The sequence below is a fragment of the Gouania willdenowi genome, chromosome 24, assembly GCF_900634775.1.
Source record: "Gouania willdenowi chromosome 24, fGouWil2.1, whole genome shotgun sequence".
NCBI classification, from domain to species: Eukaryota; Metazoa; Chordata; class Actinopteri; order Blenniiformes; family Gobiesocidae; genus Gouania; species Gouania willdenowi.
In genome coordinates, this window is record NC_041066.1 from 23,599,258 (window position 1) to 23,613,681 (window position 14,424).

A 14,424-nucleotide genomic window follows, 5' to 3' on the forward strand; every position below is an offset into this window, starting at 1 on the left:
AGACCCCTATACAATCGCGCCGTGATCGCGCAGCCAATAGGCTTCATCTTCCTGTAGCGGAGACTGTCAATCAAAGTGAATGTGCGCGCGTAAACTGTGCACGAAAACAAGGCCGTGCGTCAGGTATCACTCTGAGCAACGTAGCATCATGGTGGAGCGCTAACTAACTCCAAAGCTTCTACTAAAAAACTAAAGAAAAGTCCAGATACAAAGTTTGCGGATAAACGTCTTCGTGAACGCAACAGAATTCATCTTGGAGCTGCTTTTCAAAGGGGGAGGGGCTTACTGATTTTAAAAGGATTCCGAACGGACCCTGATTTGGCGACATTTCTCATGGACAGGTAATAAACGTGTTTTAAGTGTTTTATTAGTGAAAAACAATACTACACGTGTGTTGGTGTGTTAGACATTGTTGTTATGTTCCGTGATGCTTGGGCACAAAAGTAGAGGCGTGGCTTGTGGTAGATTGGCAGAGGCAGGGGGAGGGGGTGGAGCTGTTTAGGGCGGGACGTCCAGATTTCTCTCTCTCTTTTCATCAGCTTTAAACTAAACTTTTGGCTCAGTTTGTCACTGAACTCATAGTTGAATATTAGTCACTGAAACAAGGAGGGTGGAGTGGAGGGAAAATGTTGGTTTGGGGGAAATCCTAGTTAGAAATTTTGGAAAGCAGCCCAAATCATCATCATCATCATCTTCTTTTTTTCCTGCTCTGGTTGAGTCACTGTGAGACTTTATGCCCACCCTTCCCTTCCCTTCCCTTCCCTTCCCTTCCATTCCCAGCTCAATGATGACATTTAAGAGGCCGTAAATGGAATGGAATGATCCGCTTCGGATGCGACAACGATTTCTCCTCTTCTTCCCCTGGATCTAATTTGTTTCCCCCTCCAAAGCTGGCCCCTCCCACTTCCACCTCTCCTCTCTGCCCCTTTTTTCTTTTCTGAGCTCATTAGTGCTACAAAGCCATGTTGCCCAATCTACCTTCTGACCCCTCGCATGACAGGATTTACTAAAACAAAAAACAGCCTGAGGGACAGAGGCTGGGCTGGAGTTAACCCTTTAAAGTCAGTGGAATTTAGTCCCAAACTGCCGCCGTAGCACAAACGTGCACCGCTCATCATCATAGGTCATCTACAGTGGGTTTAAACTGGTTTTATTCAGCTAGATTTAGCAAATCCAGGGCTTGAGGATGTGAAAGATCCACAAGAAAGTCATTGTCTGCAAATTCAAGTTATGCACATAATGTATTCTGAGCCAAAGATGGATGAATGTTATTCATGGCAGATGTTTTTACCACCAGCTGTTGTTTACCACAGCTGTAATAATGGGGTGACAACAACAAGCTGGATGGTTTGCTACCAAGGCTGAATAAAGCAGGATTAGAAGATAAATGGAGAAGTTACCACTTCTTCTGAAGTTATGAGCAGTAATTAAATAAAATGACTGTTAATAATCAGCTGTGCAATATAATATCATCACATCGTTGTCTATTATTTATTGAATCTCAAGTTCAATAACAAGTCTAGGGCTTCGGATTTTCCGTTAAAAACGGAATTCACGTTCTCAAACAGAAAAAACATTCTGACTCGATTTCAAATAAATGTATTTAAATAAATGTATTTAAAATTGGGCGCCTCACATGCATGTTTTGGGACAATATCACACACTATTTTTCACTGGATAATGTGTGACTGAATGTCTAGAAACCTGTGACAAATGGACAAATATGCCCTTAATTCCAGTCAGAATCTCAGACCATTTTTGTTTGGTGTATTTTTCTCTCTCGTGTTGTTGTAGTTTTATCTGTTTTTGAAATAATTGTGTGTATTTATTTATTATTTCATGTATTTTCCTATAATTTTGTGTATTTTTCTATCATTTTGTGTATTTCTGTTGTTGTTTTGGGTTTTTGGAGTTCTGTTTTGGACTTTTTGTTTTTGTCCTTTTGTATATTTTCCTGTCATTCTGTGCATTTTTGCTGTCGTTTTGTCCATTATCTGTCATTTAGTGCATTTCTTTTGTTGTTTTGTGTATTTTTCTCACATTTTGTGTGTTTTTGTTGTTTTGTGGCGTCATTTTTGTATTTTTCATGTTGTTTTATCTGTTTTTGAAATAACGTTGCGTATTTTCCTCACATTTTGTGTGTTTTGGGACTCGGTTGGCCGCTCATATCTAGACCACATATTGCCAGTTGTTTTCTAAAATTTCACCGTACAGCTCTGCTTTATAATTGATTTTGGAGGAGAAAACGAGTTGCTAGGAAATATCGAATCTCTGCAAGAAAAACATTGTGGTCTGCAGTGAAGTGTTGTAAATAACAAACTGTTGGCACGGTGAAACTCCTGGCAGAGATCAACCACCGTTCTGGGGCACAGGGACTAAATGTTCTTTACTGTTTGAAAGCTTGAAGTTAAAACACAGAAACACAAACTGGAAGGTTTATACTGATGAATAATTCTATTTAATTGCATCTTGCACAACTCTTGAACTTCTATTTATTCATTATGAACGGAACAATCCTGGAGCTTTTTTAACAGCATATTGTAAAGTAATAAAAAATGAGTCACAATTTAACCAATAATAACCAATTACCACTTCCAGATGCCTACGCACACACTAAACATTAGTCAGATTTAGTAATTATTTCTAAAAGATTAATGACTCATCTATAATTTACACACTTATAAAGTCATTCTGGAATGAACGCTCTCACTAGAGGTGAAAAGGGCTGGAAAATTGGGAGTAATTTTAAATAACTGTATTATATTCAAACATAAATACTAGCATCCATTCAAAATATCACAAAACACTGGATGACATTTCAACCAAGGTTGCAAAATTTCCCTGGGAATTAATCAGAATAATATCATCTAAAACATTGTCACAACTGTCATTTATTGCATTTATTTTGTTGTTCTGTGTATTTAATGTGACTTTCCTGCCACGTTGCAACCCTCACCTAGTCATTTTGTGTATTTTTATATCATTCTGTGTATTTCTGGAGTTGTTTTTTTGTATATTTTCCTGTCGTTCTTTGTGTTTTGGAGTTAGTTTTGTGCATTAGCTGTCATTTATTGTATCCAATTTAAAAATCCTGAAATGTATTCCATTTTTAATTGTTATGGCCACAGTGTGTTGCACTCCATATGTTGTGTGTCCTTAATTCCCCCGCGCTCTTCTTTCCACCCGACCGACTGTTTGAGGGAGGTTTTCCCTGAATTGCGTCTACAGAGGATTAACCCATGGAATGATCCACAGAAAACACAGATTGCAGGGTGCGGTGCTCTCCACCCATCCCTGAATTCCTGCTTTCTCCGCCACGCGATTGGCCGCTTTCCAAACAACTTTTTCTTCCTAAATGAAAAACGTGCTCCAGTCATCTGTCTCTGATCTCTCTGCGTTCTTTGATTCCGTCCCTTTCTCCGTGGGAACTGAGGTTAACCACGCATGATGGGATCTGTGGCTTTGTCACTTTCCTCACACTGACACTTCAACAAGTCATTTCTCTGTGTCATTACTGGATATTCTCTATGAGTTATACGCTCCACAACCATCACACCACGGTTAAAGCCCATGAAGAAGGAGAAGAACATACCAGATCTGCATTTGATGATGTCTGTGAACTCTTCATTGGCCCCGCCCTCTGCGCTGCCTCCAGGAGACGCCATACTAGCTGCTGATTAATCCAATGCGAGGAAAGATGAACTTAGAGAAGTTCAGGTTAACAACGTTGTCTCCACCTGTGAGGGATAAAAAACAAAAATAGCATTAGTCAAATAATAGTATTAAATAACCTAAAGCTGCTGGAGACAATAATTATTTATTAGATAAAGACATAAATTGTGTTAGAAATGTCAGACTCAGTACTATACTCTACAAACTAAATGAGTATATACTGTCTACTATATACTATAAATATGATGATGATGATGATGATGATACTTCCAAGTATCCCAAGATGCATTTGGAACCTACAAGGACAAAAACCAAAGACCAAGTAGAACATAATAAAAGTGAATTTGCTCAAGAGAATAAAAGATTTAAGAGGCTTGAAAGTTTTGGTTTCATCTCCACTGTAAACACTCTCTTAATGGTGCATTGCATTGTGGGATGTGGAGTCCTGTATACAGATGCATAGAAGTGGATTATTTTTTACTTGACTTATTGTGTTTGCCCCAAAAACTCTGCCAAAGTGACTTCCCAACACATTTCTGGTGTTCTCGCTGAAAGTTGCGGCACAACAGTGGTGGATGATTATTTTGGGGTTTACACGGAAAGATGCAAATCCGGCCGAAACGGAACGTCTCGTGGGAAATAGTGGGAACAAACTGGAATGAAAATGGAGTCAAACCAATCACTGTCCTCCTTTTCTGGAGAAGAAATACAAGAAATCACAGTAAGAATGAAGTAAAAACACTTCCATGCATCCGTCTATGGGACTCCACATCCCACAATGCAATGCGCCAAACTTCTTCGACATCAAAATAAACTTACGAGCTGCAATTTCAACATTTTCTATCTTTTTTATCTCGTAAACTGTGTCTTTATCTGTTAAAAAATGATCGTCTCCAGCAGCTTTTATTTACAGATGTGTAAGCTGGCTGTTGTCAACAATATAGTACCTAATAAAACAGACATGGAGGATGTTAATTTTATAAAATAATATGTATATTTTATTTATATTATTAAATACAATTTTTGGCAAAGTAATATTGGATTTATTGATGTTATTATTCAGCGTTTTCTCATTTATTCATGTATTTTATTCAACTGTACAACATTCTTATGTTTGAGGTAAAAATGTCTGTAACCCATTAGTTAATAATACATGAGTCAGTTTTTCTCTTCCTATTGTTGCTGACTATTGTTCTCTGTTATAGAAGTAATAGAGTAATAATAACACTTGATCAAGCCTTTTCTAACATTCCTCACTACAAAATAAGTAATAAAAGTATGTATGATCGCTGCTGATATCATATCAGGTCGATATTGGTATCGGCCAATACTCGAGGCTGCAATATTGCATCGTATCGAGAGTTAAAAGCTTTTGGAAAGTTAATTACTATATCTACTTTTGTGGTTGGTTACCTGCATCAGACACCAGTCTCAGAGTAGTGGGAACCTAATCAAGCTCTGCACACTCTGCACCCTTATCTGCTCCAACAACCCTGACGGTAATGAAGAACTCATTAGCCAAGGTTTGATGATGGTGAGCAGCTGAGTGAAATCAGGTGAACAAACCGATGACTCGTTCATTTTAGGGCTCTGTGTTGGGGAAACATCCCATAATCACCCTATGAAGATCAAATCTACAGTTCATAAAACTCTCATGTGAGGGTGGTTGCACTGTTTAGTTAAAGTTGGCAAAAAGCCTTTTCACACTCTCGGAAATCGAACTCTTGTTCAGTTCTTGCGCATAAGGTCAAAGGTCACGAGGGATAACCTCGACATGTCTGACGTTGTAGGCAGCGAGTCTGACAGAGATGTAGATTATTTTTCCCGTTGGAGCGTAAATTCCTTGAAAGATTTTTTTGCGGAAACGTGGTATCGGTCTCCTAGTTTAGAAATGCTGAGTTAGCTGCTAAAGCTAATGCTGCACACGAGCTGAAAATTCAGGTTTTTCCTGACTTTTCAAACAGTGACCAATCAGCTGATCAGTGCCGTTTCACTTATCGCTCTGTCCATCTTGTGCACTTCCTTCAAATTTGTAAAGCAAATCGCTGTCTGTGTGTCTGTGGCTCAAATATCTCTGCGGTTCAGTGACACACAGAGCTGAGACTTTCAACATGGCTGCTGCTTGGTTCAAGGGTGTGCAACGTCGGATTTGTTTGGACTGCATTGATACCGTTTATAAATTATTTTTTTAAAACTGATGACATCATCACTGTGGATTGACACTAAAGATCTCTGGACTAAAATTACAAACGCCGTTAGGTTGGAAATATCAACAGAGTGAATGAGCTTGTTGATGTTTTTATTCCTCTGACCTATGAACCCCAACCCCAGGTCGTGCATGCGTAGTAAAAAGGCTTACAGCTACATCATATTTACATTATGAGATTTACAAGCACAGATTTCTCTGATTTTAGTGCGTTCGGTGCTAACTTAAGCTAAAAACATGTGTATTGTCTCGTGCCATCATGAAAGTGAAACACACTGTAGGCACTGTGGTGATGTACAGTAGATTTACAACCACTTCCTCTAATCTCTACTTTGGTTATCTGCTAGAAACCAGTCCATCTTTTAAAGCTGGTGCTCACAGTGAGCTTTGAAAAGGGAAAGTCGTTTCATTTCATTAAGAAACCCAAAATATCTCACTCTTACCATTAAAGGAGACTTTGTGGCGTTTTATCAAGCGGTTCTGGGAGACTTTCAGCAGTCCTTAGTTTAGCCATGATGTAACATAAGAGCCAAAAATACCAGCTGTAAAAAGAGGGGAAAACACAGCCCCCCACTCCACCCCTCACCCTGGAAGTTAACAGTGTTTTGACCATTTTAGTTTAGTTTCCCAGTGTAGGGGAGGACATTTTTCAAGGACCACCACCTCATAATCCTCACGTTAATCAAACACAATTTACTGCCATTTGTAGGAAACTGAAGATCTTTGTCATAGAAATGAACTTAAAGAGCACCTGTACTCGTCTTAAATATAACATAAAATATGTAAAAAAAAAATATCACTAATAAACAAAATAGGTGCACATTTAGTTGTGAAAAATTATTTAAAGTAAATGTAAAGTAGGTTTGTTTTATTGGTGTAGTTTGTAATCATACGACGTGAATTATATGTAATTCCAGCTTTTTGTCTTCTTTTCGAATGATATGTCAAGGTTTCATTTATTCAGACGACTGTTCTTCAGGAAATTCACTTTGATCTCCTGACATGTTTTGACTGTCAACTGCCAGTCTTCTTCAGAGGCGTCTGCTGATCGCTTTGCTGTTTCTTTGACTTCCGCGTAATAAGCTATTTTTGTCTTGTCTGTTGTCTGAATAAATGAAACCTTAATGAGTACTCATATTATCTAGTTTATGGGTGAAACTTTCATTAGGGACACAAAATATTTTTCAAATATTGTTTTTCAGGAAAACTTGAACCAACTGAAATATCAAGTTTGTGTTGCTTAATAAAGCAGAAAAATCCCAGCTTTCAAGTTTTTTTTTGTAACAAAGGTTCGATTGACAATTTTCACCACTTTTCCTTTTTCTTTCCACTTCATTACCATCAACCGTATCCATGGAAACCCCAGAACAACTTTTTGATGTCATTTTTTTTATTAAAAAGGCAATGAACTACATTATTATTAGGTATTGGAACAGGAACCATAGAGTTGTAGCTCAGTGTGTGATGGTTGTGACCAACTTTCACATTTTCCACTCCACTCCGTTACCACAGAAAGGTAACGGAGTGGAAAGACCTTCATCATTCAACCCCATGTTAAACAAACATCAGGAAGACTTCAGCACTGCTGCTATGCTGCTCATACAGCACAGCTAACGTGGAACATAATCCCAAATGTCTCCCTCATAAAAATTTCACACTTATAGTAAAATATCGAGTTTACGCTAATCGTAAGCTTTGCTACCAGGTTAAGAGGAACAAAAGTGAAACTAAATGGTTGCTCACACTCACCTTCCACTCACTAAGATGAATTATGTTGAATAAATGTGGCTAAAAATGTCTCAGATTCCTTTATCTAGAACCACAGAGTGTCTGTTTTATGTCTGTTATAATCTGATAATATGTCTTACATATTTTAGATTATTTATTTCAAATTGTTCAAAGCATATTATTGCATTGGTAACTTACATGATCTCCGTTACTTAACGTGAGTTTCCGTGAGCGCTAGGGTGTGTGTGTCCCTTTAAATGTTGTCGCCGCAAGGAATTGTGGGTCAGCATTATGTGGTCTTCTTTGGTAAAGGATGCATCAGTGTTTCCTAGGCTAAAGGAGGTAAAAAAAAAAAAAAAAAAGGATCATTGAGCCTCTTTTCCTGAGCTTAAAGAGAACTTGGACGCTCTTTATCATGGCCACCACTTAAACACTTCCGGGGGTAAAGGAACAGTAGATAGGAAAGGAGAAAGGAAAGGAGAAAGGAGGGACTATACGGACACAGCCTTTGATGACAACACATTGGTTTCAACCAGGTGTGTTTGAGCAGGGACGCATCTAAAAATCCAGCCCACGAGGACTGGAGTTCTTCACCCCTGCTTTAAAGGCTTAGAAGAAATGTATATCCTCCCCATTAATAACAATAATAATAATAATAATAATAATAATAATAATAATAATAATAATAATAATACAGTGGATCACAATTATGGGCAGCAACCACGTTTTTTTAAATAAAATAATAATAAAAAATTGCGATGAAATATGAAACCCTGATCCGATACAGCTGAAACTGAGTGAGGAAATTGAAGAACCAATTGATGCCAATGAGTTAAATTTCATTAATATTGATCAATGAAAAACCGAGAAATTAATTTTTGAAAATTTCACCAATGATGAGAGATTTTTAAAACTGATCCAGAATCATTAGACCAGTATTGTTATTAATTACTTTAAATTATAAAAATGCAATGTAATTTTCCATGGTGTACTGTAAGGTCTATATTTGGTTAAAATGTAGTCATATAATAAATAAATGGCAATAAATTGTTATTACGGTGGAGGTTAAATATTTTCCTCACTTTCCTCACAAAGACTCTCACTTTTTAAAGTTTTTAAAAAATTGTAATTAAGCATTTATTAAAAACGTAATGAGTGCTTATGATATGATAATATGTGTAATAAAGTAAAGTCATGAATAAAGGAGGTACTAACTCTGAAGGGAAAGTTTAAAAAAAAACAACAAAAAAACATATTTGTGGATTATTTATAGAGAGTATGTACATTACTACAGATGGACTCCTTTAAAAGTTCTCCCACAGTGACCTGGTTGGTTGTAGTCAATGTTTTATTTCTTTGGGAATGACTGCATTGCTAAGCTACAAACTAAAGCCCTACACATACAATGTAATTAAATACGTGTAATATGATCTGTTAATGTTCTTTGATGGTTTGCTTTAACTTTTAAATGGTAGATTAAAGCCTCCACCTTGACAAACAAGTTGAGAATGAGGGCGTTTCAAGTCATTCACTTACCTCTGCTGTCACAAAAACGACTCCAGACGGATTCCCACTAAATAAGTCCAAAAAACATGGAATTCTGTTGGAACTTCAAACACACTCAGGTGTATCAAATCGTAATAATTATTATTTAAAATTTAAAATTAAAAAAAAAAAACCCACACTCCATTAGTTTAAGGCATTCTAGCAGGTTCCAAACTTCCAGTGAGTCTGCACGATGTACCAAAAAAGAGCTTTAAAGTCAGTCATCTGTGCATCAAAATTCAAAACTCAAAACAGATGTTGAGGATAGTTCTGGAATCCCGTCAAAACAGCTGGAAAGCGAGAGATGGAGGTTGAAGTTTGACGGGAGAACAGCACAGGTTCCACAACTTTGTTCCTGTTGCATTCTCGCCTCTTTCTCCCCGAGGCTCGTATCAAAGTAAAGCTTGAGGGGAAACGAGGCGGAAACACGTGTTTCTATTTCAACTTAAAAACAACCTGAAATGTTACAGCTGGGTTTGGACTGGCGTTACTTTTACAAGCACTCGGGCTTATAAGATTAGGAGAAAAAATAAATTTAAAAAACTGATGTTTAAACAAGATACGCTGCATAGATTTTGCATGATTCGGTCATTTTGCCGTGTTTTACTTTATTTTGAAAGTCTCAATCAAGGAAAAGCCGTGTGCTCGGGTAAGACTTGACGCTAGTTTTGGGCTTTCCACAGAAGTTTTCCTGACGCGGAGACGGAAACATGGCGCGGAGGCCGTCACGTGACGAAACATCAACAAAAAAAACGTTTAAAATAAATAAATAAAAATAGAAAATACTTTTACTAAAATATTAAAAGTTGGACTAGGATAAATCAACAGCAGTACTTAATATTATACTTAATATTATTATACTTACTTAATACCCAAATGCATATGTATTTAGCAGAAAAAAGTGGGTTTGGTGGCATAGTTACTCTTTAAGTTTGTATCTAACAGTGTCGGCGTCATGGAGGGGCATTCGCGGGCAGAAATAGGTATTTCTCAATCTCTAAGTAGAATTATTCGTTGAATTTTGAACCGATTTCTAAACTGTTTAATTTTTTTAAAAACGTCACAGATGTAGCTATGATACAAGGTGCTTTGATATATTTAAAATACTGGTTGTACCACTCAACACTTAATCTCCACACCCACATCCTTGAATATTTCAGTTCTTTGGCTACAATAATTAATGATGACGATATAATAGTAATAGTAATAGCGATAGTAATAGTAATGGTTATAATTATAATTATAATAGCAATAAAAAATAATATAATAACAATCCAGTAACAATATTAAAAATTATGATATTAATACACAATATTTATTATTACTATTATGATTATTATTATTATTATTATTATTATTATTATTATTATTATTAATAATAATCATCATCATCATCATCATCATCATCATCATCATCATCATCATCATCATCATCATAATAATAATAATAATAATAATAATAATACCAGTAACTATAATGTAAAATATTAATAGTAATAAAAAATGTTCCAATAATATGAGAATATATTGATATTTATAAGAACAGCAATAACAATAATACAGTAGTAGTACAATTATACAATAATAATAATAATTGTCAAATGCAATGAATAGCCCTAAACAATATTGTCAATAAAAAACCTGAGCACATCTGAACGTTTCCTTTTGTTCTATGTCTGTCTATCTATCTATCTATCTATCTATCTATCTATCTATCTATCTATCTATCTATCTATCTTTTTATATATATATATATATATATAAAAACCCAGTGAAAAATGCTTGAGAATTGAGCGATTTATGACAACTTTAATAGTGTAAACACACGTTTTCTCTATAGATATAACGCACTGTAGGAGCGATGACACCGGTCCAAGATGGCCGCCCTATTGACGCGGCAGTCGATGCAGCGTCTACTTAATATGACGTCTATTATCATGACAAAACGAAAGCGCCAAGCGTTTATATAGCATGAGGAATCCTTCCTCATGCTATGTACACTAACAAATGATACATGAACGAATCACGATTAAAAAGTAAATATAGAGACCAATGCAATGATTATATTATCAACACAAGAATAAGGATTAAATATGAATAATTAAGATTTAGAGATGACAATATTCCAACATTTAATGCGACCCTTTTTGGTTAAAGGATGCTGTACTTATGAAAGTGATAAAACTTGTGTTTAGAGCAAATTAACTTTGTACGTACATGTGGTGAGTGACGTCAAACAAAGACAACAGGCCAAAGCAATTTTATAATTTTTGACAAAAGTGTTTTTATTGTGGTAACAAAAGTATATATTTATTTTATTGGTGCTGAGAGAGAGAACACAACCGCCACAAAAAAAGTATGCATTGTTAAAATGAGCTTACAGCGACCTCCTCTGTTCAACTCTCAAAAATACCATTCTATACACAGAAAGAAAGAAAGAAAGAAAGAAAGAAAGAAAGAAAGAAAGAAAGAAAGAAAGAAAGAAAGAAAGAAAGAAAGAAAATAAATAATAAGTGTGTATATTTAAAACAACTATTTAAACTATTCTACAATTATAAACTTGACAAAATTATTTTAAATACAGTACGTGGCATGGTATTTACCGCCAGGTAGTATTGTGTTATTCTAAAATAGTTATTGCGTTTTATTGCAAATTATTGCAAAATAAGGCAATAATTTATTTCCTTGTGATGTCCCCTGGCAGGCGCCGTACCGTAGCATGGAAATCTATTTTTATAATATATTTTTATTTACTTATTTTTATCTCATTACGGAAGCTTATTGCTTTCACTGAAGAAGAAGAAAAACAAAAAAAATTGATTGGATGAGAAAAAGAAAAAAAAATCTGTTTTCATTGAAAGTAATATAGGAAATGTTTTTCGGTTTTTCTGAAATGCCATCAACTCCGAAAAACCAAAAAATATTTCCGATAAAAACAGAAAAACAGGGCAAAATGTTTTTATTTACTTATATGTATCTCATCAAATCAGAGAAACTAAGCGAATTTTTTTTTTTTTCTTCAGTGAATGCAATAAGTCTTCATAGTGTTTCCGATCAAGAAAATTATTTGTTTCGTATTTCATATATTAATGGAAGTAAAATAAATGTTATTTGGCATTTTAAAAAGCGACTAAAAAAGGAATACCAGGAGTGGGGTTCGAACCCACGCGGACATACGTCCATTGGATCTTAAGTCCAACGCCTTAACCACTCGGCCATCCTGGTGCGCACGATTACGGTCGACAACGATGTATAAATCATGTTTATAGTGATGATTGTTATTCACATTATGTATATTATGGACCGCATGCATCTTAGACAAAGCCAGAAAGTGATGATTCAGGATTATTGCTACGCTAACATGCTAACTGTTAGCGTTTAGCAGCTACCCCGTGTTTAAAAAACGCAACCGTTGCTAATCCCATGAGACTCGATGCATGTATAGGCTCTTGTCGTATTTATTTATGTTTAAAAAGAATGATTCAAAATGACGATTATCGACCTACGGCCAGCAGCGAACAGTGTTGATCGTGGAGTTAGCGTGCTAATGCTAATGCTAAAAACAGTAGCATAAGCTGCACGATGCACTATCAACGCCATGTAAAACACAAAGCTAACGAACTACCTTTACCAAAGAACATGGAAAGTGATCATTCCAAATATTCTTCTATTTTTAATGGCAATTTGTATATTTTTCTTGTCATTTTTCATACTTTTGTGTGTGTTTGTTGTCGTATTGTGCTTTTGTACAGAGTTTTGCAAATATTTTATTGTTATGTATATTTTCGTGTCATTTTGTGTTTTTATTCTTGTTTTGAGTGCTTTTGTTGTTGTCAATTAGCACATTTCTTCTCTTCTTTTATATGTGTTTGTTGTTTTCTCCCTTTGGATTCATTTTTTTGTCATACTTTTCCCACATTATGTGTGTGTTTGTCATATTGTGCTGTTGTATTGATTTTGCATATTTCTTAATTCTCGTTTTTTTTTTTTCTCATTTTGTGTGTCTTTGGTGTCATTTTGTATATGTTTCTTTCCTATTGTACGCGTTTGTTCTTTTCTGCTTTTGCATTTAGTGTATTTCTTGTCATTTTGTACATTTTTAGTGTCATTCCGCATATTTTTAATGAGTCATTTTTTGTCATTCTGTGTCTTTGGTACATTTAACACTCCTTACGATAGTACGATACTTTATATATATATATAAACTTTTCTCTAGACCATATGTGTCAAACTTTAGGCCCGGGGGCCAAATTTGGCCCTTCAGAGCCTCCAATTCGGCCCGCAGGAGAAAGTGAAAATGACAAAAAACATGAATGTAGATTACCAAATAATTTAGTGGTAAATTGTTGAAATAACTAAAAAAAATAAATCATAAATCATGCAATTTTTCTCAAATTATTCCACAAAAAATCCCCAAATTAAATACACTTTGGTCAAAAAATCAATCAAAAGAAATATAAGTGTCTGTTACTTATTACTTAGATATTGTTGATGCCTTTTTATACTTAATGTCTAATTTATAACTGGAAATGCAAACCTGAGCACATTAATGTTGAAATTGTTCATTTTCCCGCCGAAAATCTACGTCCTACATGTGATGAACTGGTCCGTGTTTGGCCCTTGAACTAAAATAAATTTAACACGCCTGCTCTAGACTTATTATTAGTTTAATATTGTTGACTTCTAACCTCAAGCTTTCCATTTTAAGATTACAGACAGCAGGTTGGAACTCATTTATTAACCCTTCCGGTTTCTTCTCTTGTGACTCCAATTTTGTACCAGAACATGTGACGGTTTCATGTGACTCGAGTAAATGAGCCGTTGAACAGGCAATGACATGTGACTACGTACATTTATTTTCTCACAGCAGTGTTTATTTAACATTGAAACTTTCATATTTTAAAAATACAAAGTATTAATATCAGCAATCCTAAAATAATTGATTCAATTGGCTAATAATTGGTCAAAGGATGTTTTCTCGAGTTAAATATTTTCGTAAAATTGTTGGTTGAAGATACGTTAATTGTTAAGAATTAACTGTTGTTAATAACACTTTTTTCTTTTTGAACACATTTGATCGCAATTACAAATAACCTTTGTTACAGTGGCTCCAAGTCAGAAATTATAACAAAGATGAAAACAAACGATATAAAAAGTGAACATAGAAACCAATACAATGATTATATATCATTAACACAAGAATTGGGATTAAATACAAATAATCTGGGTTTAGAGATTAAAATATTCCAACAATTAATGTGACACTTTGGTTA

The 14,424-nt window shown here is 35.3% G+C and overlaps 1 protein-coding gene and 1 non-coding gene across 2 annotated transcripts in view; both read right to left on the reverse strand.

Moving 5' to 3' along the window:
• Positions 1–9,530, reverse strand: part of utrn (utrophin) — a 217,543-nt gene extending 208,013 nt beyond the window's left edge. Inside the window, exons 1-2 of the mRNA XM_028439117.1 lie at positions 9,143–9,530; positions 3,593–3,737 (exon numbers count right to left, since the gene is read on the reverse strand). Coding sequence (XP_028294918.1) covers positions 3,593–3,665 — 73 coding nt within the window. The 5' untranslated portion in view covers positions 3,666–3,737; positions 9,143–9,530. The remainder of the gene's footprint in view (positions 1–3,592; positions 3,738–9,142) is intronic.
• Positions 9,531–12,293: 2,763 nt separating this feature from the next.
• On the reverse strand, positions 12,294–12,376 carry trnal-uaa (transfer RNA leucine (anticodon UAA)). Its single transcript has one exon. It is a non-coding gene; the product is annotated as a tRNA-Leu (tRNA).
• Positions 12,377–14,424: the final 2,048 nt, after the last annotated feature.